Source organism: Sus scrofa, chromosome 12 (genome assembly GCF_054392235.1).
Source record: "Sus scrofa isolate SSC_HxYL_T2T_F1_AM1 chromosome 12, Sscrofa_HxYL_maternal_Yorkshire_Landrace_v2.0, whole genome shotgun sequence".
In the NCBI taxonomy this organism is placed as follows: domain Eukaryota; kingdom Metazoa; phylum Chordata; class Mammalia; order Artiodactyla; family Suidae; genus Sus; species Sus scrofa.
In genome coordinates, this window is record NC_139394.1 from 57,771,021 (window position 1) to 57,791,589 (window position 20,569).

The following is a 20,569-nucleotide window of genomic DNA, read 5'->3' on the forward strand; positions in this document are numbered from 1 at the left end:
CCTGCTCCTCTCCCCCCTCCTTCCCTCCTGCTTTCTGGAACCAGCTCCCAAGAAAACCCTCTTTCTCAAGGCTTTCTCCCAGGCAGAGATCCTTCTGGGAGACCCTCAAGCCGAGACAGGCCTCCTGGGGGATTCTGACTCAGCTGAGACAAGGGAATCTTCTAAGAGGATCCCTTGAGCTGGTTGGTCTTCCTGCTGCCAAGAATCGTCCCTCCAGCCTCAGGCAGCACGAACAGGGCTGGAACCAGTCTGCCCTGCGTCTCTTCTGGTGAGAGTGGTGCCGAGGGATGTAATGAGGTCCTTTGGGAGGCAGGGTGAGGAGGGGCAGGAAAGGCTAACCTAGGCCTCCGGAGAGCCAGGGCAGGGGAATCAAAGTCCCAAGGGGAGTTTCCTGGTGGCTCAGGGGGTTGAGGATCCAGAGACATCAGTGCTATGGCATGGGTTGGATCCCTGGCCTGGGAACTTCCACATGTCCCCAGGCGCAGCCAAAAAAAAAGAGAGAGAGAGAAAAGAAAAGAGGAAAAGAAAAGCAAACTCCTGATAGACAGGGTCCCCTTTCCCTGGACTCTCCTTCCCAGCAGGCACGTGTGTGTGTGTGCACATATGCAAACACGCACGTGTATATCCACAGACACACATATATACACACAAACACACACACACATGTACAACTACCCACAGACACATGAGCACACACACTTGTGTGTCGGTCTGTAAGCCAAATATTTCCGAGTTCTTACCCATGGCGCCTTACCCACCTCCAACCTCCCTGACAAGGCTGAGCTCCTCCGAAATTGTAAGACCCCAAAGAGCCCCTCCCTTTATTCCCCCAAGCACAGCTAGCCTGAGGAGGAAAGAGGAAGACAAGACAACGGCTTAGAGAAGGGCCCGAAGTTCAGGTGGGGAATTTGTGTCCTTTTTTAGGGCCACGCCTGCAGCATATGGAAGTTTCCAGGCTAGGGGTCGAATCAGAGCTGTAGTCGCAGGCCTACACCACAGCCACAGCCACGCCAGATCTGAGCCACATCTGCGAACTACAGCACAGCTCAGGGCAACACCAGATCCTTAACCTACTGAGCAAGGCCTGGAATCGAACCCACATCCTCATGGATGCTAGTCAAGTTTGTTAACTTTTTTTTTTTTTTGGTCTTTTGTCTTTTTTGTTGTTGTTGTTGTTGTTGCTATTTCTTGGGCGCTCCTGCGGCATGTGGAGGTTCCCAAGCTAGGGGTTGAATCGGAGCTGTAGCCACAGGCCTATGCCAGAGCCACAGCAGCACGGGATCCGAGCCGCGTCTGCAACCTACACCACAGCTCACAGGAACGCCGGATCGTTAACCCACTGAGCAAGGGCAGGGACCGAACCCGCAACCTCATGGTTCCTAGTCGGATTCGTTAACCACTGCGCCACGACAGGAACTCCGAGTTTGTTAACTTCTGAGCAGGAGTTCTTTGTACTCCAGATATTAATTACTTGCTAGAAATTTTGCAAATAATTCATCCGAGTCTATTGCTTGTTTCCGATTTTAGTGAAGTCAAATCTGCCCATCTTTTCTGTAAAAGCAAAATATTACTTCCCCACATTACATCTGTAAAAATCAATTATGCCCCATATTTCTACTAAGTCATATCTGCAGGCCCTGCTTTTTTTTTTTTTTTTTTTTTTTTTGTACATTTAGGACCACACCTGCAGCATATGGAGGTTCCCAGGCTAGGGGTTGAATCAAAGCTGTAGCCACCGGCCTACACCAGAGCCACAGCAACACCAGATCTGAGCCACATCTGCGACCTACACCACAGCCTACGGCAACGCCGGATCCTTAACCCGCTGAGCGAGGCCAGGGATCAAAGCGATAACCTCATGGATACTAGTCGGATTCGTTAACCACAGAGCCATGACAGGAACTCCCTTTTGTTTTTCTTTCTTTTTTTTGGATTTTTGTTTTGTTTTGCTTTTTAGGCCCACACCCAAAGCTTAAGGAGGTTCCCAGGCTAGGGGTCAAATTGGAGCTGTAGCTGCCACCTACACCACAGCAACTCGGGCTCCAAACCGTGTCTGGGCCCTACACCACAGCTCACGGCAACACTGGATCCTTAATCCACTGAGCCAGGCCGGGGATCGAACCCATATCCTTATGGATACCAGCTGAATTCTTTTCCGCTGAGCCACAACGGGAACTGCGGCCCTGCATTTTCTGATTGAGCTGTAGTGAATAAAACATGCAGCAAAGTTAAAACAAGTGTGAACGCCGACGTTCCGTGGCTGGTCTCAGCAATTGCCAACGTGTGACGGGTTTCATTTCTTCTGCATTCATCCCAGCCTGTGGCCCCCGCACCACCCTACACACTGCCGAATTATTTCGGAGCAAATCCTAGACATGTAATTTCACCTGTAAATATCTCAGCATGAATCTCTAAAATAATCTGCCATTTTTTACTTCACCAAGACACATAATAGTTTACCAAAAAATAACTGACAATAATGCCTTAACCACGTAGTATTCAAAATTACCTGATATTCCCGCATTGTCTTTTTACAATTGGTCTGTTCCAATCAGCATCCATCATTCCGCACGTTGCACAGAGAGGATCCGCCTCTTAGGGCTCTTCTAATCTCTAACAAGTCCCGCCCTCTTTTTTTTCCTTGTCCTTTATTCGTTAAAGAAACCGGAAATTGGCTGTAAACTCCTCCTGCTTCCGGATTTAACAGCATGCACACCAGGGGAGGTGCTCCCCTCTCCGCTAAATTGACAATGAACTGGTAGTCAGCACTTGAAGCTTAATTAGATTCAGGTTCAAGGTTCTCAGAGAAAATTCTTTCCCAGGTGATGCTGAGTAGCACCCATTGCTTCAAAATGGGAGCCCCTTAATATCTGCAATTTTTTGTTTCTCTGTCTTTTGAGGGCCACACCCGCGGCATATGGAGGTTCCCAGGCTAGGAGTCCAATCGGAACTGTAGCCACCAGCCTACACCACAGCCCCAGCAAGGCAGGATCCAAGCCGCATCTGCGATCTACACCACAGCTCACAGCAACTCCAGGTCCTTAACCCACTGAGCGAGGCCAGAGATCAAACCCGTAACCTCATGGTTCCTGGTCGGATTCCTTTCCCCTGAGCCACGACGGGAACTCCTGAAATTTTTTTTTTTAACTGTTTATTTTACACCCACGCATTTCTATTTTAAGAGTTTGTGGAAGAACTTCAGACCACTCAGTGGTTGTTCCTACCCATTCAGTGGCCTGAGCAGTGGGAGCTGCAGACCCGTCTGCATCAGGGACCTGCTGGATGGGCACAGAGGGCACCTGCACGCCTTCAGACCCATCAGGTTGAGTAGCAGGGAACCGAAGAGCTGGCACAGTCCATTCACCCTGAAATTCCTCCTTGGTCACAGCCTTCTCCGCCACTGCCTGCTCTTCCTCTTCAATCTCTTCAGGGTCTCTGTAGCAGGAGAGGTCAGGCCACCTGGCTTCCCACGGGGGTTCACGGGTGATGGCGCCACGCATGCGCAGAACTTCCCAGGCGAGCATCTACCACATCGGACCCACTGAGTGAGCTCCCTTGTGGTTGCTCGGGATGGCGATGTCCACATAACGCAGAGGCGAGTCTGTGTTACACAGAGCAATGGTACGCAGGTTAACACAGGAGGCCTCTGTGAGAGGCGGGGGGGTCAGCCCTGGGATCGGTCACCACCAGAAGTCTTGGCTCCCAGAAGGCTGCCTGGATCTGGTTAGGGAAGGTTCCAGGAGTGAAGCAGCCAGCAATAGGAGGGGCTCCAGTGGCAGCAGCAAACTTCAGCACAGCCCACTGGCCGATATTCCTAGAGGAGGTGACACTGACCTCAGCTGGGTCTGCCATGGCAACAATGGCAAGAGCTGCCAACAGAAGCTTCTCCCAGGTTCTCTTCCGATTTCTGATGTAAATGCCATCACTTTTCCTTTTGTGGAGGTACTGTTCCATGTGGAAGTCAAGGTTGGTGCCAGCAAGGTGGGTTCCTGCTGCAAGGAACCTGCAGACATCCTCCGCTTTGCTGGACATCGAGGGCTGCAGACATTGCGAAAGTTTCCCTTTTAAGTTACCACGGGAATCAAGAACAACGCCGTGTGGACCCCAGTCTGGGCAGCGCGGAAAGCTTCTGCAATTTTTTTTTTTTTTTTTGTCTTTTTGCCATTTTTTGGGCCGCCCCCGCGGCATATGGAGATTCCCAGGCTAGGGGTCGAATCGGAGCTGTAGCCACTGGCCTACGCCAGAGCCACAGCAACGCGGGATCCGAGCCGCGTCTGCAACCTACACCACAGCTCACGGCAACGCCAGATCGTTAACCCACTGAGCACGGGCAGGGACCGAACCCGCAACCTCATGGTTCCTAGTCGGATTCGTTAACCACTGTGCCGCGACGGGAACTCCCCTGCAATTTTTTTTTTAATTGACCTTCTCCTTTCTAATCATCTTTTTTTTTTTTTTTTTGGCCCCACCCACACCATGCGGAAGTTCCCGGGCCAAGGATCAAACCTGAGCCACAGCAGTGACAACCCCGGATCCTTAACCCATTGAGCCACCAGGGGACTCCAATTTTCATGCATTCTGAATTCCACTAAATACCTTGCAGAATGGTTACTTCAATTTATACTCTTCCCAGCAGGTGCATAAGTTTCCCATTTCCCCCACACCCTTGCCAGCGTTTGACTTCCTCTCTAAGTTTTGTCAACTGAATGGGTGTAAAGAGACGACACATTGGTGTTTGTTCTAATTGCATTTCTCTCCTTACTGGTGATTATGAGCATATCTTCATAGGCCCATCAGATCCCTGGGCTTCCTCTTCTGTGAACCCACCGTTTGTAACCTTGGCTAATTGTCTAATAGGCTTCCTATCAATGTTTTCGCCTCTGGGCTCCTTCAGAGCTGGATGTCTTTTTTTTTTTTTTTTTTTTTTTTTTTTGTCTTTTTGTCATTTCTTGGGCCGCTCCCGTGGCATATGGAGGTTCCCAGGCTAGGGGTCTAATCAGAGCTGTAGCCACCGGCCTACGCCAAAGCCACAGCAACGCCAGATCTGAGCCACCTACACCACAGCTCCCGGCAACGCCGGATCCTTAACCCACTGCGCAAGGCCAGGGATCGAACCCGCAACCTCATAGTTCCTAGTCGGATTCGTAAACCACTGAGCCACAACAGGAACTCCCAAGAGCTGGATGTCTTCTCTTGGTCCCTCTGCATCCACTGTCTCCACGTTGTCTTGTGGCCTCAGAGGCTGAGCTGCATGGCTCCATCAAAGCGCTCCCTTGCCATCTGGCTTCAGGCTGGGGCAGGAGATCAGGGGGAGGAAGAGGAGGGGAGGAAAGATACTGACTCCCCATCTCCCTCCGTGGGCTAATTACCTCCTGCGAACAAAGGTCACAACAGACTGAGAGTCACAGCTGCAACGGGAGACCCCATCCATGCAGCTTTCTCTCTCCCTGGGTTCCTGAAGGTGCTGCCAGTTCCCCACTGCCGGGACACCTGGGTCCCTTCCCTGTTTCTTGTGGCTTCCCTAATCCTGCTCACACAGGATTTTGTCAATCGTCCCTTTATGAAAACATCTCCCAGGAGTTCCCCAGCGGCCTAGTGGGGTAAGGACCTGTCGATGTCCCTGCTGTGGCTTGGGTGACTGCTAGGGCTCAGGTTTGATCCTTGGCCTGGGAACTTCTGCAGCCCACAGGTGAGGCCAAAAACAAAATAAAACAAGATAAAACAAAAAACCCATCTGAAATTTGTACTTTTATTGCATTGAATTTATATATGAATTTGGCAGGGTTTTTTGGGGGGTTTTTTTTGTCTTTTTGCCTTTTCTAGGGCCGCTCCCGTGGCATGTGGAGGTTCCCAGACTAGGGGTCTAATGGGAGCTGTAGCAACACGGGATCTGTGCCACGTCTTTGACCTACACCACAGCTCACAGCAATGCTGGATCCCCAACCCACGGAGCAAGACCAGGAATCGAACCTGCAACCTCATGGTTCCTGGTCAGATTCTTTGACCACTGAGCCACGATGGGGTCTCCGGAATTTTTCATTTTTTCTTATATGCTCTTTATACATCATTACAGTGTGGGTTTTACTCATTGGGGTTTTCTCTTCCACGGTATTTGTGGGTTTATCTTTGCAGTTGTTACCTATCAACGGATGCTGCTTCCATTCACATTAGGGTGGTTCTGTTCCTGGGGACGTTGCTGGAGGTAGGATGGTCCCAGTGACACCAAGCAGGACCCTGAAGGGCCTTCCCAAGTACAAAACCCCCTCCACGTCCCCTAGCGCTTGTTTGTAAAGAAACATTTTTTTAAAATGCTGTAGTCTCCCAAGCCTCCCCTGAGTCACAAAAGAGCCAGCTCAAGCAGTTAAAGATAAGGACAACAGAATTACAGAATCTTTAGCTCCTCCCCGAAGGACAGAGATGAGTGTCTGATGCACATTCCCAAGTTGTTTTTCAGATACTAAAACCACCACTAAATCGAAAAAACTAACTGCATCACGTCTAGACTGTAGTCACGACAGAAGCCACTCCATCTTGCCCAATTCCAAGAACTGGCCTCCAGGAAGCGGGAACAATTGGGTTTGTTACCGCTGAGCCAAAGCGGGAACTCCTCAGTACCAGATTCTTGAGAGCTGAGCCGCTGAAGCCGAGTTCAGCACCAACACTGTTTCACAGCTTAGACGCGGAGAGCGGAATCACTTGCTCTAACTCACATACCTGTAAATAGCACCTCCTGGGGCCACCCAGCCAAAGCCCAGAACGTTCTCAGAATGGGAGCTCCCATTGTGGCGCAGCGGTTAAGGAATCCAACTAGGAACCATGAGGGGGCGGGCTCGATCCCCGGCCTTGCTCAGTGGGTTAAGGATCCGGTGTTGCCGTAAGCTGTGGTCTAGGTTGCAACTTGGCTTGGATCCCACGTGGCTGTTGCTGTGGTGTAGGCCGGCGGCTCCAGCTCCGATTAGACCCCTAGCCTGGGAACTTCCGTATGCCACGGGAGCGGCCCAAGAAATGGAAAAAAAAAAAAAAAAAGTTCTCAGAATGACCTGCTGCCTGCCTAAGGCTTCCTAGCATCACCCAGCCCACTCCCAATTCCTAATCCCCAACAACCAAACAACTCAGAATGTTTTGTATATTTCACTTCTTTTTACTCTTTAAAAAAAAAAAAAAAAAAGTTGACAATAATACCCTGCAAACTACAGAAACTGGCAGGCGTTTCAAACTCCCCACCCCTCCAAACATCACTCTCCATTCCTCAGACCCCACCCTTCTCCCTTCCCTCAAAATCCGAGGTGAAAATCCGGAAGCACCCAGAGGGGAGGGTCCCCCAACCAAGACCCCCGTGGCAGGTAAAAGCATTGAGGACATAAATTAGAGGGAGAGGAGACTCCTAGCTGCCGCTGTCCCTGTCCCGCTGTGTCTCGCAGACCCAGCGGTAGGGCCTCTGGCAGACGTCATCGTTCCAGCCGCCGTCCTCCGTAAAGTGGGCACAGTCCTCGCCACCCCCGAGCCCATGCCCGTACCAGTCATCCGGCTGCTCGGGTCTCCAGTTCCTAAAGAGACCAGACGGACGGGGGCCCCAGGGGGCCAGAGCCTCAGCCGAGGGGAGCAGCCTGGGCGCCCCTGGACCCACCCGCCGGGGAGGGGGCGCAGTTGGAGGGGCAGTGCCACAGGGCGCCGCACACTCACTTGAAACCCGACTCGTAGTCGGTGCCATCCACCCACTTCCAGGGCCCGCTCTGATCAGTGAGGCCGATCCAGGAGTTCACAGGGCCCACGTGGTGCTGGATAAATTTCTGGGGACAAAGAAGGGGCTGGAGACCCGGCCTTCAGCCTGCCAGCCTCCCAGCTGAGCCCCTCCTGGGGTGGAGGGGGGCCCTCACCTGCTCCTCCCAGGAGCCCACCACCACGAGGTGGGCATTCTCCAGCTGGCAGTACTTCTCGGCCTCCGGCCAGGGCTTCCCAGAACGGGAGAACCAGTAGCAGCTGCCTTCATAGTCCACCCAGTTAACCGGACAGCAGGTCCTTTCAGAGCCTGCAGGGTGGCAGCAGGGGTGGGGGGACAGAGGGAAGGTGAGGGGCTGAGGGGAAGTGGGCAGGAAAGAGGGGCTGGGCACCCCCACTCCTCACCATTGCCCTGGAGGACAGCCATCTGACAGCTGAGGCTCCGCAGGTCGGACACAAACTGCTTCACGTGGAGCAGCAAGCTGGAGTGATCTAGGGGGACAGCGGGGCAGAGGGGGCACGGAGATGGGCACGGGGGAGGGAAAGGGGCCAGGATGTACCCTGAGAGCTGGGAAGGCTCTGTCATCTCCGCGCTGAGGCCAGATCACAGATGCTCCTGCCACAAAGCTCCCTGGTTTGGCCCGAGACCCCTGTATCCTGCGCACACACGCACACACACACACAGATGCACACTTGTGCACACTCGTGTACACAGGCTCCCTCTCTGACCTTCACTCAGGTCCTGCTGCTGTTTCTCCAGCTGGGACTCCAGAGACTTCATCTTTCTGCCCACATTTCCTCCTGGAGGAGACTCCGCTCAGTATCCCGCTGTTGCTTTTTGGTCCCAGCACCCCCCCACCAGGCCCCAGCCCTCCTCACCCTGCATGCTGAGGGTCTTGACCTTGGCGTCTGTGCTCGCGGTGAGGTTGCTGAAGGTCTCTCTCAGGGCCTGCAGCTCCTCCTGCAGCTTGGAGTCTGGGCAGGAGAGGGTGTGGACAGGACAACATGAGGAGCCGTGTCCACAAGCCAGCGCTCCCCCCCGCCACTGTCCCCCATCCCACCCCAACAATGCTCCCTCCCCAGCCAGCCCCAGGGAACTCACTCTGGGATCCGATCACACAGACAACTACCAGCAGCAGGAGGCTAAGGCCCATGGAAATCAGGAGGAGGCAGGGTCCCGAGCAGAGACGCCGAAAGAGTGACTGTTGAGGAGGTGGCCCTGCAAGAGGAGAGGGCGTCACGCCCTCAGGGACAGAGGGGACCTGGGGCAGGGCAGCTCTGGGGTCCTAGGAGGAGAGCATCCTGGGCCTCCTCTTGTAGACGAGCAGGAACCTTATAGATTAAGAAACATGGGAGTTCCCTGGTGGCTCGGTGGGTTAAAGAGCCAGCATTGCCATGGCAAGGGTTCAATCCCTAGCCCAAGAATTTCTGCATGTAGACACAGCCAAAAAAGAAGGAAGGGAGGGAGGAAGGAAGGGAAAGGAAGGAAAGAAGAAGGAAAAGACACGACAAGAAAAGAGGAATGGGGGAAGAAAGGAAACCTAGGCGGTGGGTGAAGCTGAGGAGCCAGCGGTGACCTGGAGCAGGGGAGGGACGGAAACTTTGACCGGCCGGAACCCTACCCAGTTCATGGGCTTTTGCTGACATCTGGTGGCTGAACTTAGTCACTGCAGCTGATGAACTCAGCCTGGAGGCCCGAGTTCGTGAGCAGGAAGACTGGGGGACTGGGATGGGGGGCGCTTGCAGGTGAGGCAAGAGAAGTGGATTTCTTGCTCTCCCCGTGAATCCCACTCCTCTCTGGCTGGGCCCAGGGACAGGAGGCAGAATAACCAGACTTCAGTTTCCCCAAGTCGCTCTCAGGAACCCTGTCCCCCATGAGCTGGAATGTGGGGGGCCCCCCTCCATTCTCACCAGCAGCCCCTTCCCCCATCAAAAGGCACTGCCCTCTCCCATCCACCAAGAACTTCATCTTGGCTCAGCCCAAACATCCCTGGTCGCAGGAGGAAGAAAGGGGGGTTGGTTTTTGATGTAGGAGGGCCTCATCTCCCCCACTCTCAGGGATCCCTTGGCCTTTTCAAAGACATCTTACCCCTTGACCAAACTAATGCCACACACTAAAATAAATAAATAAATAAATAATAATAATAATAAATATTTCCTTATCTTTTTTTTTTTTTTTTGTCTTTTTAGGGCCACACCCGCAGCATATGGAGGTTCCCAGGATAGGGGTCTAATCAGAGCTATTGCTGCCGGCCTACACCACAGCCACAGCCACGTGGGATCCGAGCCGCGTCTGCAACCTACACCACAGCTCACGGCAACGCCGGATCCTTAATCCACTGTGCAAGGCCAGGGATCGAACCCGCAACCTCACGGTTACTAGTCGGATTCGTTAACCACTGAGCCACGATGGGATCTCCAATAAATAAAAAATTTTTTAAAAATCCCAGACACCTGTGCACTCACACTCACACACTCACATCCACTCACTCACACTCACACACTCGGCCAAAGCTCGTAGGGTGCTGGAAGAGGAAAGAAGGGGGTCTGACTTCTTCCGCTTACTCCCACGCCCCTGAGCACCCCTCTCCCCAGGGTCCTGAGAAGCTGGTGACAAGGCGAGGGACAGGAGGGTCAAGAAAGGGACTGCAGCCCTGCACCCTGCCCTCCTGTAAGAGAGGCGGCTTAGACCCCAGGAAGAGTCAGGGTCACAGGAGGAAGAGGAGCCCAGGCGAGGGGGCGGGGCAAGAGCCTTCTGGAAATGGCCGGAGGCGTCCCCTCACCTTTTCTGTGCTGCTGGTCATTCTCCTCATTGTCCAGATGCTGCAGATCCTGATATTCCTTTGTCATGCTAAGGCTGGCTAGACCTCGAACCAGGTCACCGCCAAGGTTAAGGCTGAGGCTGGGGTTGAACAGACTTGGGTGTGGGAGGCCCCGTCCCTTTCTAAGGGATCAGCGGCTACGCGGAGATCCTTCTTCTTTCTCCCCTTCCCTCCCAGACCCAGCATCCAAAAATCTGTCTTCTGAAGCTGCGCGGCCCCATCGGCACCCCAGCCCCCAGCCCCCAGCCCCCAGCCCCCACCCCCGCCCCCGCCCTTCTTCCCCTTTTACTTGCTGAAGGTCTCAAGGTGGACTCCTGGGTCCCTCACTGCTGTGCAGATGCCCGGCTGGGAGAGCGGCCGAAGGCTGGAGAATTAGGGTGCGCGGACAGCCCTGGAAAGTGGGAGCGGAGGGGGCAGGGTCCATACGCGGGCCCTGAGTCCTGTGCGTCTGCGTGTCTGTGTGTCCGCACACACCAAACCTGGCATCCCCAGTGCCCAGGACTTTGGACGTAAACAGAGGCAGAAATGGATTTGGACCTCGGGGGGGGGTGTGGGGGTGGGAGCGGGGGATGGGTTGTCTCATCTTGGCTTCCCAGGGACAGGGAGTCACCTGGGCTGTCCTCCCCGCCCCAACCTCACTGAAGGCACAGTTTGGGAGGGGGGCCAGGCCCAGAGCGGCCAGGGTGCCCTTTGCTGTTTCCCCTCCGCCCTTCCCCCTTCATTTCCTGCCTCTGAATTTTCCAGAATTTTTAGTGTCTCCAACTGCCTCTGGACCAGGAACAGAGGGGCCGATCTCTGCTCTGCTCTTACCCAATCCGGGCCTGTGACCCTGGCATCTGAACCTAAGGCTGGCTTTCTGGGGACTCTCTCAGGGGAGTAAAGCCCTGCACGCTGTTGGGGGTGGGGGAGGGCAGGCTTTCCCCCCTTGGCCAGGATTGGTGCCAACCAGGCACCAATATGGAGATGAGGAAGCCGAGTCCCTGCGTGGTAAGAGCTTACCCAGGGTCACACCGCAAGGAAGAGCAGACAAGGACTGGAATGTGGGCGGTGGGACTCCAGGGCCTGTGTGCTACCCTCAGAGCCAGAATCCCCTCCTGTCGCCACAACTGGGCCCCAGGGTCCCAGAGATGCTAGAAGTGATCCCTCAGCACCCCATGGAGGGTTCACGGAGGATTGAGGCGTGTGCAAATTGAAATTAGGCTAAATTAGAAGTTGGGCGGGGAGTTCCCCTTGTGGCTCAGTAGATTAAGAATCCAGCTAAATCATTGAGGTTGTGGGTTCGATCCCTGGCCTCGCTCAGTGGGTTAAGGATCTGATGTTGCCATGAGCTGCAACATAGGTTACAGATGTGGCTCAGATCCTGTATTGCTGTGGCTGTGGTATAGGCCTGCGGCAATAGCTCCAATTCAACCCCTAGCCTGGGAACTTCCATATGCTGCAGGTGTGGCCCTAAAAAGCAAAAAAAAAAAAAAAAAAAAAAAAGAAGAAGGAGAAGAAAGGAAAAAGAAAGAAATTGGGCAATGTTACATTGTAAATCACCAATACCTTAATAAAAAAATTTTAAGGAGTTCCCATCATGGCTCAGTGATTAACGAATCCGACTAGGAACCATGAGGTTGCAGGTTCGGTCCCTGGCCTTGCACAGTGGGTTGAAGATCCGACGTAGGCCACAACTCCAATTCAACCCCTAGCCTGGGAACCTCCATATGCTGTGGGAGTGGCCCTAGAAATAGCAAAAAGACCAAAAAAAAAAAAATTTAAGAGAATAACAAAATTAAAAAAAAAAAAACACTGTAAATCAACTAGATTTTTTTTGTCTTTTTTTTTTTAGGGCCACATCTGCAGCTTATGGAAGTTCCCAGGCTAGGGGTCAAATCGGAGATATACCTGCCGGCCTACACCACAGCCACAGCAATTCTGGACCTTTAACCCATTGATCGAGGCCAGGAATCGAACCCTCAATCTCATGGATACTAGTTGGGTTGGTTACAACTAAGCCACGATGGAACTCCCAAAAAAAATTTTTTTTAAGGTATTTGTTTATTTGTTTCAGCTTTTGGGTATTTCTGCTGATTCTCAGCTCTGTTTCTTTTTTTTTTTTTGCTTTTTTTGTATTTTTTAGGGCCACACCCACAGCTTATGCAGATTCCCAGTCCAGGGGTCCAATCGGAGCTGTAGCTGCCAGCCTATGCCAGAGCCACAGCAAGTCGGGATCCAGGCCGCACCTGCGACCTACACCACAGTTCACGGCATTGCTGGATCCCTAACCCACTGAGCAAGGCCAGGGATCGAACCTGCACCTTCATCAATGCTAGTCGGGTTTGCTAACCGCTGAGCCATGATGGGAACTCCAAAAAATTTTTAAAAGAAAATTAAAAATTTAAATTAAAAAAAAAAAAGGAGGGGTTCCCATTGTGGCGCAGTGGTTAACGAATCCGACTAGGAACCATGAGATTGCAAGTTCGATCCCTGCCCTTGCTCAGTGGGTTAAGGATCCGGTGTTGCCCTGAGATGTGGTGTAGGTCGCAGACGCAGCTTGGATCCCGCGTTGCTGTGGCTGTGGTGTAGGCCGGCGGCTACAGCTCCAATTCGATCTCTAGCCTGGGAACCTCCATGTGCCACGGGAGCAGCCCTAGAAAAGGCAAAAAGACAAAAAAAAAGGAAATTGGGCAATGTGAAAGACATGAATAAGTCTCAGTTTAGCCCCAAATGTGGAGTCACGCAAATCCTATGTTGCAGTTATTCCATGAGAAAACGTGACCCTGAGTTAGGAGAGTTTACATTATGAGACATGCATACAAGAAGCAGCCCTGGCTGAACCCTCTTGTGTCTGTGTCTTGAAAAGCCCCATGTTGTTCTCGTGCACTGGGACTGCGGCCAGTCATTTGGATGGCTGTGAATTTGGCTTCTCTGATATTATCACTTAACAATCTGGTTTATTCAGGCAAACAAACCTACGCTGTTTTGGTCAGAATAGCAGTCACCCCACAGGAGCAGTGCCTGGAAGGGAGCCTCTGAGCCAAGGAAATATTCCACGTCTTGGAGTTTCCCTTGTAGCCTGGCAAAAATGAACCCAACTAGTATGCATGAGGCATGAGGATGCAGGTTCAATTCCTAGCCTCACTCAGTAGGTCAGGGATCTGGCGTTGCCATGAGCTGTGGTGTAGGTCGCAGACACGGCTCAGTTCCCACGTTGCTGTGGCTGTGGCATAGGCTGGCAGCTACAGGTCCCATTTGACCCCTAGCCTGGGAACCTCCACATGCCACAGGTGCAGCCCTAAAAAGCAAAAAGAGAAAGAAGAAGGAAGGAAGGAAGGAGAGAGAGAGAGAGAAAGAAAGAGAAAGGGAGAAAATGTTCCCCTTCTTGATCTGGATGCTGATTGCAAGGGTGTGTTCAGTTTGTAAAGCTGCTGAATGCTGTCCACTTAAGAGCTGTGTGTTCTTCTGCTTGTATCTTATACTAGAATAAGACGTTCGTGCAAGCTGGCTCTACCCTATAACCATTTCCCCAAACCCATTGATTAAGGAGCGGTACTTGGACCAGTGTCAAAAGACACCCAAAGCCAACAGACTTGGGAGTGAGAGCTGGAAGTGATGAAACAAAATGAAGAAAGCCAGACAAACAACATGATATGTCAGTGGCTGATTTACGAGCCAGCCCTCTGTACAATGGCAGAAACAATCCTGAGAAACTAAAAAGTAGCTAAAAACAAAACAATGCCACCTGGTGGTAGATTTACGCATTCTGCGAACCCTTTGCATGTATCCCTTTAAGAACGGATACCCAGGAGTTCCCATCCAGGCGCAGCAAAAAACGCTCCAACTAGGAACCATGAGGTTGTGGGTTCAACCCCTGGCCTCGCTGAGTGGGTTAAGGATCCGACACTGCCACGAGCTGTGCTGTAGGTCACAGACACGGCTCAAATCCTGAGTTGCTGTGGCTGTGGTGTAGGCTGGCAGCTGAAGCTCCAACTGGACCCCTAGCCTGGGAACCTCTACATGCCGCAGGTGCGGCCTTAAAAAAGCAAAAGAAATAAATAATAAAAGAACGGTTACCTAGGAGTGCCCCAGTGGCCTAGTGGTTAAGGACTCAGCATTGTCACTGCTGTGGTTCCAGTTTGATCCCTGGCCCAGGCACAGCCAAAAAAAAAAAAGAACAGATACCTGGAATTATGCAGTGTCATCCAGGACAGAGCTGCGTGTATTCCTTTTCCATGGCTGAGTAACAGCGTACCCCAAAGTTAGCAGCTTAAAACAATACCCATTTATTAGCTCTCAGCTCCGAAGGGCCGAAATCCACACAGAACCCCAGCTGGGTCCTCGGCTCAGGGTCTCACAAAGCTGAGACCGAGAAGCTGGCAGGACCGTAGCCATTGCGCGAGGCGACGGAGAAGAAGAATCTGCTCCCAAGCTCGTTCAGGTCGTGGACAGCATCCAGTTCCTCACGGCTGTAGGACTAAGGGCCCCATCACCTTGCTGGCTGTCGGCCAGGGGCCACCCTCTGTTCCTCCAGGCCACCTGCCTTCCTCACCGCAAAGCGACCCTGCCACCTGCAAAGTCAGCAACAGTGCCGGGCATCTGCCTTGCGCTCCAAATCTCTCGGACTCCCCCTGTGCTTTCCGAGGGGCTTGTGGGATTAGAATAGACCCGCTTGGGTGAACGTCGTGTCCTAAGGTCACCTGCGCGCACAGCATACACGGCAACTTTAGAGTGGGAGTCAGGGGTGATGAAACACTGCGGAGGAGGCCAGACAAATAACATGATACACGGGGTGCTGGTTTACAAGCCAGCTCCCTGCACCAGACGTCCAGCCAGGTGTAAGGGTCACTGGGTAAAACAGGACACTTGTGCTCACGGGTGCAGGGGGTGCCAGCATGGAACCTTGGGGCCCCTCTTAGACTCTGCCTTTTCACACAAAGCGACCCTGTCCCTTCCGCGTACGCTGCCCCTTGGGAAACAGAGCCCGTGCAGACAATTCAGAGAGGCCGGAGTCCTGCCACCGGAGCGATGGGGAAAGGCTCCCTAGAGGAGGTCTGTGATTCTGGCCTGAAAGAAAGGGGAGGATTTGATCAGCTGTCCTGAGCAGGTGACCCTGGGGAGAGGAGGCAGTGGAGGAAGAGAAACGGCCAGAGAGGTAGTGGGGGCCACCGCGAGGCCGGCCTTGAATCTCAGGGTGAGGTGTTCTGAGTGTCATTCAGAAGCACAGAGGTCTCAGAGTTCCCTTGTGGCACATGGGGTTAAAGATCTAGCTTTGTCACGGCAGTAGCTCGGGTCAGTGCTGTGGCCTGAGTTTGATCCCTGGCCTGGGAACTTCCACAGGCCTCAAGCACTGACAAAAAAAAAAAAAAAAAAAAGCAGCACAGAGGCTCCAAAGTGGGAGAACATGCACTCCTGCAGTCACAAAATCATCTACTAACAGTGTGACAAGAGGAGTTCCCTGGTGGCTCAGTGGGTTAAAGATCTGTCATTGTCACTGCTGTGGTGCAAGTTCAGTCCCTGGTCCAGGAACACCCATGTGCTATGGGTACAGCGCCCGCCCCCCCAAAAAAAAGAGTGTAGCGAGCAAACATTAGAACTTTTAATTAATTTGTTTTGTTTTGTTTTCTGTTTTTTGTCTTTTTAGGGCCGCACCCGTGGCATATGGAGGTTCCCAGACTAGGGGTCCAATGGGAGCTATAGCCGACGGCCTACACCACAGCCACAGCAGCGTGGGATCCGAGCCGCAACTGCAACCTACACCAGAACTCACAGCAACGTCGGATCCTTAACCCGCTGAGCAAGGCCAGGGATCAAACCTGCATCCTCATGGATACTAGTCGGGTTCTTAACCTGCCAAGCCGCAACAGGAACTCCCAGAACTTTTTTTTAAATCCCTTTTCTTTAGATATCTATGTTTGTTTGTTTTTTAAAGGCCCCGCCAAGGACCTATGGAAGTTCCCAGGCCAGGGAATGAATCTGGGTCCTAGCTGCAGCTGCAACACAACCAAATTCTGGGGGTTTTTTGGGGTCTTTTTAGGGTCACACCTGCAGCATATGGATGTTCCCAGGCTAGGGGACTAATCTGAGCTTTAGCTGCCAGCCTACACCACAGCCACAGCAACGTGGGATCCAAGCCATGTCTGCGACCTACACCACAGCTCACGGCAACGCCGGATCCTTAACCCAGTGAGCAAGGCCAGGGATTGAACCTGTGTCCTCACAGATCCTAGTTGCACCACTAGATTCTTTAACCCACTGCCCTGGGCTGGAGATTGAACCTATGCCTCCACAGCCACCTGAGACCCTGCAATCAGATCCTTAACCCACTGTGCCATGGCAGGAACTCCATGCATGGGGCTGTGTTGTATAATGTACATTATAAACGTGGGCTACGTGGGTATCTACGCTCTATTGCTATAAAACGACCACTTCCAAACTGAGCAACTTAAAACGAGGAACAGCTATCATCTCAGTTTCTGAGGGTCAGGAATCTGGGTGCAGTGGAGCCAGGTGATTCTGGCCCAGCGTATCTCACGAGGTTGCAGTCAGGAGGTCAGTCCGTGTCACATCCTCTGGAAGACTTGACTGAGACTGGAGGTGACGGACTCGCTCACGTGGTTGGCAGGTTAGTGCGGGCTGTTGGCGGGAGGCCTCAGCTCCTCAGCACAGGGGCTCCTCCACAGGCTGCCTGAGTGTCCTCACAACATGGCAGCTGGATGCCCCAGGGTCAGCGATCAGGCAGGTGACAACAAATGAGCCAAAGTGCAAAGAGGAGGCTCAGGGCCTCTTTCCAAAGAGGGTGACCTATGCTTCCCCAAGTGATGAGATGAGATGAGGCGGGAGAGGTTAGCAAGATGCACTGGGGCTGGAAGGCTCAGCACGCAGAGCAGCAGCCAAGAAAGCCAGGGCTCTGAGCAGGAAGGAGGCGACGCCGCTACGCACACATTTCAAACCTGAACCAATAAACTACCCAAAGGCTGGGGCCTCCGCTCCCTGGCACTGGGCAGGGACTTGCTGGAACATTCTGTCCCTCCCTAGGCTTTCTCCATCCTGGCTCTCCCCTCCCCAGCTCCACCCTCTCCGCCCCAAGCACGCCCCAGCTTTTCTGTGCAGGGACAGCCAGGATCTTGTGATCCGGGGCTCACACTACTGCTCTTTCCTACTTCGATGGGGAGGGTGAGATTTTTCGAAAATTGTAAAACTCCAAATGTTTCCATGTTTACCTGGTAACGGAGAACAGACCAAGAGGCTGAGAGCAAGCCTCGTTACTGCTTTCTAACTGTGCTGGGCTGAGTACCAAAGGCATTGCAGGCATTTTCCCTTTATGCCTCACAGGAATCCCGGGCCGTAGATAGCTATTGTTCCCATTTATCAGCTGGGGAAACCGAGGCGCAGAGAAGTCAAGCTCTTGGGCCATTTAGGGACACCACAGCGCTCACTTTAACCTCACAACCAGGTGCCTCGTTTGCGCCCCAGGTAGCGCATCCGTCCCCTAACCTCACAACCAGCTCCTACCTGGCGCTCTGCTGCCCCCTACCGTCCTGCCCCGTCCCCGGAGCCCTCGGGCAGGACTTTTCCTGGCTCCTAGAAAATCCGCGGGAAGTCGCAGGCCTTGCTGACTTCCCCGCCCCATCTCCCACTCATCTTCCTCCCCCAACCCTGCCCCACTCCCGGGACCTCCATCCTGCGAACATTACAAACGTCTGACAGCTTTGCTTCCTCGCTCCCCCTGGCGCACGCCCCCGCCCTGAGCCGTGCCATCGTTCACGCGTCCCCGACCACCCCGTGCAAAGGACACACACCCAGGGGTCACTTTCTTCGCTCAGTAACACCAGCATCATCATCAGTCACCCGCATGCCTTTACTTCCTAGGGTGGTCTTCCCCATGGGCCCCCAAGTTCCCGGGGCAGACACAGTGCATTTTCACACTGCAAACATTGCCCGGCACCGAGGGCCAAGTCAGTATTGCTGAACGTAGTGGGAGCAGATCCCACTGTGGCGCAGCAGGTGGATAACCCGACAGAGTGTCCCTGGGCTTGCTCAGTGGGTTAAGGATCCCGCATCGCCGTGAGCTGCAGTGTAGGCCGGCAGATGCGGCTTGGACTGGACCCTTAGCCTGGAAACTTCCATAAGCCACAGGTGTGGGCTTAGAGAAGAAAAAAAAAGAAAAGAAAAAAGTAGAGGGAATGGAGAGTCAGGCCCTGAACCCCAGTGTGGGAACCCAGCGCGCCTGTCCCCTCAAGCGCGGGCAAGCTCCTTAAACGGTCAGGGAAGAGCTTTTTATAGATTCAGAAAACATCCCGAACAGCTAACAGACTTCCTTCCCTCTAAGGACTACGTGGAAGGAACTTTTTTTTAATCCTATGTATTTCTCTATTTATTTGAATTTTTGTAAGGTACGCGAATAATTTTTGCCATCTAAGATGCAACGCGTGCAGAACTAGGGGCTTTCCCTCCCGTGGGCGACCTCTCCTTAAGCCCTTAGGTGCAAGCGCATCACCTGCACACAGCTTCCCCAGCTCACAGCTTTCTCCCTTCGGCCGACGGCGGGGAACCTGAGCACAGCCTCAACCCATTTGCTCCTACGCAGAACCGCGCTCAAAGAAGGGTTACTGGGAAAAGCACCCTCAGAAGTGGTGCTTCTCCATCCAGCAAGACATGAGAATCACCTGGGAGGTTTCCAGAAAGTCAGAGCCTTGGCCCCACCCCTGGGGATTGGCCTCCGCTGGTCAGAGTCTGCACAGAAAACTGTAGGGCAACCCCCGAGGACCAGAGGTGACAGATCCCCCACCTCTGGGGATCTGTCTCTAGCCTTGGATCCCTTCCAGCCAGGGAAGCCACGCCCACTCCTCACCACGCCCACTCTTCACCACCCCCCACCCTCCCCACCTCCGCTGAGGCCGCTGCCCCTCGGTGGTTGGTCTTTTGCCTCCAGCTCTCAACTTCTGTCAGCAGTGGCTACAAACAGTTCAGGATTTAACCGTAACTACTCAGTACCCCCTCCACCTCTTCTTCCTGGGGTTCCTGAGTCAGAGAAAGGGGTGGGAATTCCCCCAGCTGGTACCCGCGATGGCTCTTCCATGCTGGAGCTGTGGCAGGCGTGATGGGAGCCCATCAAGTATTCGATCTGTGGCAGGAGAGCTGGGAACCAGTATTCTATGCATCAGCACCGGTATTCTAGGCAGAAGCTTCAGTTAGGACTTAGGGCCAGGAAAACCTGACTCCCAAAAAGAACCAGAAGTTTTTCTCATTCATAGTATGTAGGAGCAACCTTGTGGCACAGTGGGTTAAGGATCTGGCACTGTCACTGCAATGGCTCAGGTGGCTGCTGTGGTGTGGGTTCCATCCCTGGCCCAGGAACTTCCACATGCCTCAAGCACAGCCAAAAAAAAAAAAAAAAAAGACCCATAATAATATGATGTAACATATGTAACAGACCACTTCCCTTTTTGCCCTGTCTACCAGGAAGCTCAGAAATCATAACTACCCTGATAGCTATCACATCTGTTTCTCCTACTTTTATCTTTGGTATTGTGTCCTACTTTCTTACCCTTATCATTTGCAAACCTGTCTCAAACCTTTCCTATGAAGGTGGGGGAGACTTAAAGAAATCCAATAAACACACAGCATTTCTTCGCAAACCTCTAGAAAGGTCATTGCCAGAGCCCAGGTCTGCCCACAACTCCTTGAACACGGATGAACGCTGTATCATCTCTACTCTCCTTCGGAGACCACTGTGCTGCCTGACAAGACTGAGGCTGCCCAGGGGAGTGGTCAGGGCCGGGCTACCTTGGCAGGGCCTCTTTCTGGGTCTGTCAGTGACCTAGGACCAAGCTCCAGCCCCTCACCCCCAAGCCCATTCTTCCTCATGACACGGGAGCTCTGCTGTGGAGGTTCCCTTCAAGGCCCCCCCTTTCGGGCCACCCTCTCCTGTCTGGGGGTGAGGGGCCGGTGGGTAAAGAAGGATCTGACTTCATCGGACCCAGCGCCATGCTGCCACCCTGCCTCCCTCCTCACCCGGGCCCCAAATAACCAGGCCACACACCAGG

General features: G+C 53.2%; 1 protein-coding gene and 1 pseudogene across 1 annotated transcript; both read right to left on the reverse strand.

Annotated features, from left to right (window-relative positions):
• Positions 1-3,131: 3,131 nt before the first annotated feature.
• On the reverse strand, positions 3,132-4,127 carry LOC100736856 (small ribosomal subunit protein uS2 pseudogene; annotated as a pseudogene).
• Positions 4,128-7,120: 2,993 nt separating this feature from the next.
• ASGR1 (asialoglycoprotein receptor 1) lies at positions 7,121-10,993 on the reverse strand. The gene is given in 9 exon segments (NM_001244458.1): positions 7,121-7,547; positions 7,684-7,790; positions 7,878-8,029; positions 8,125-8,211; positions 8,449-8,520; positions 8,599-8,694; positions 8,822-8,938; positions 10,503-10,621; positions 10,831-10,993. Coding segments are annotated over 8 exon segments (861 nt in total). The 5' UTR covers positions 10,570-10,621; positions 10,831-10,993; the 3' UTR covers positions 7,121-7,384.
• Between the last annotated feature and the right edge of the window lie 9,576 nt (positions 10,994-20,569).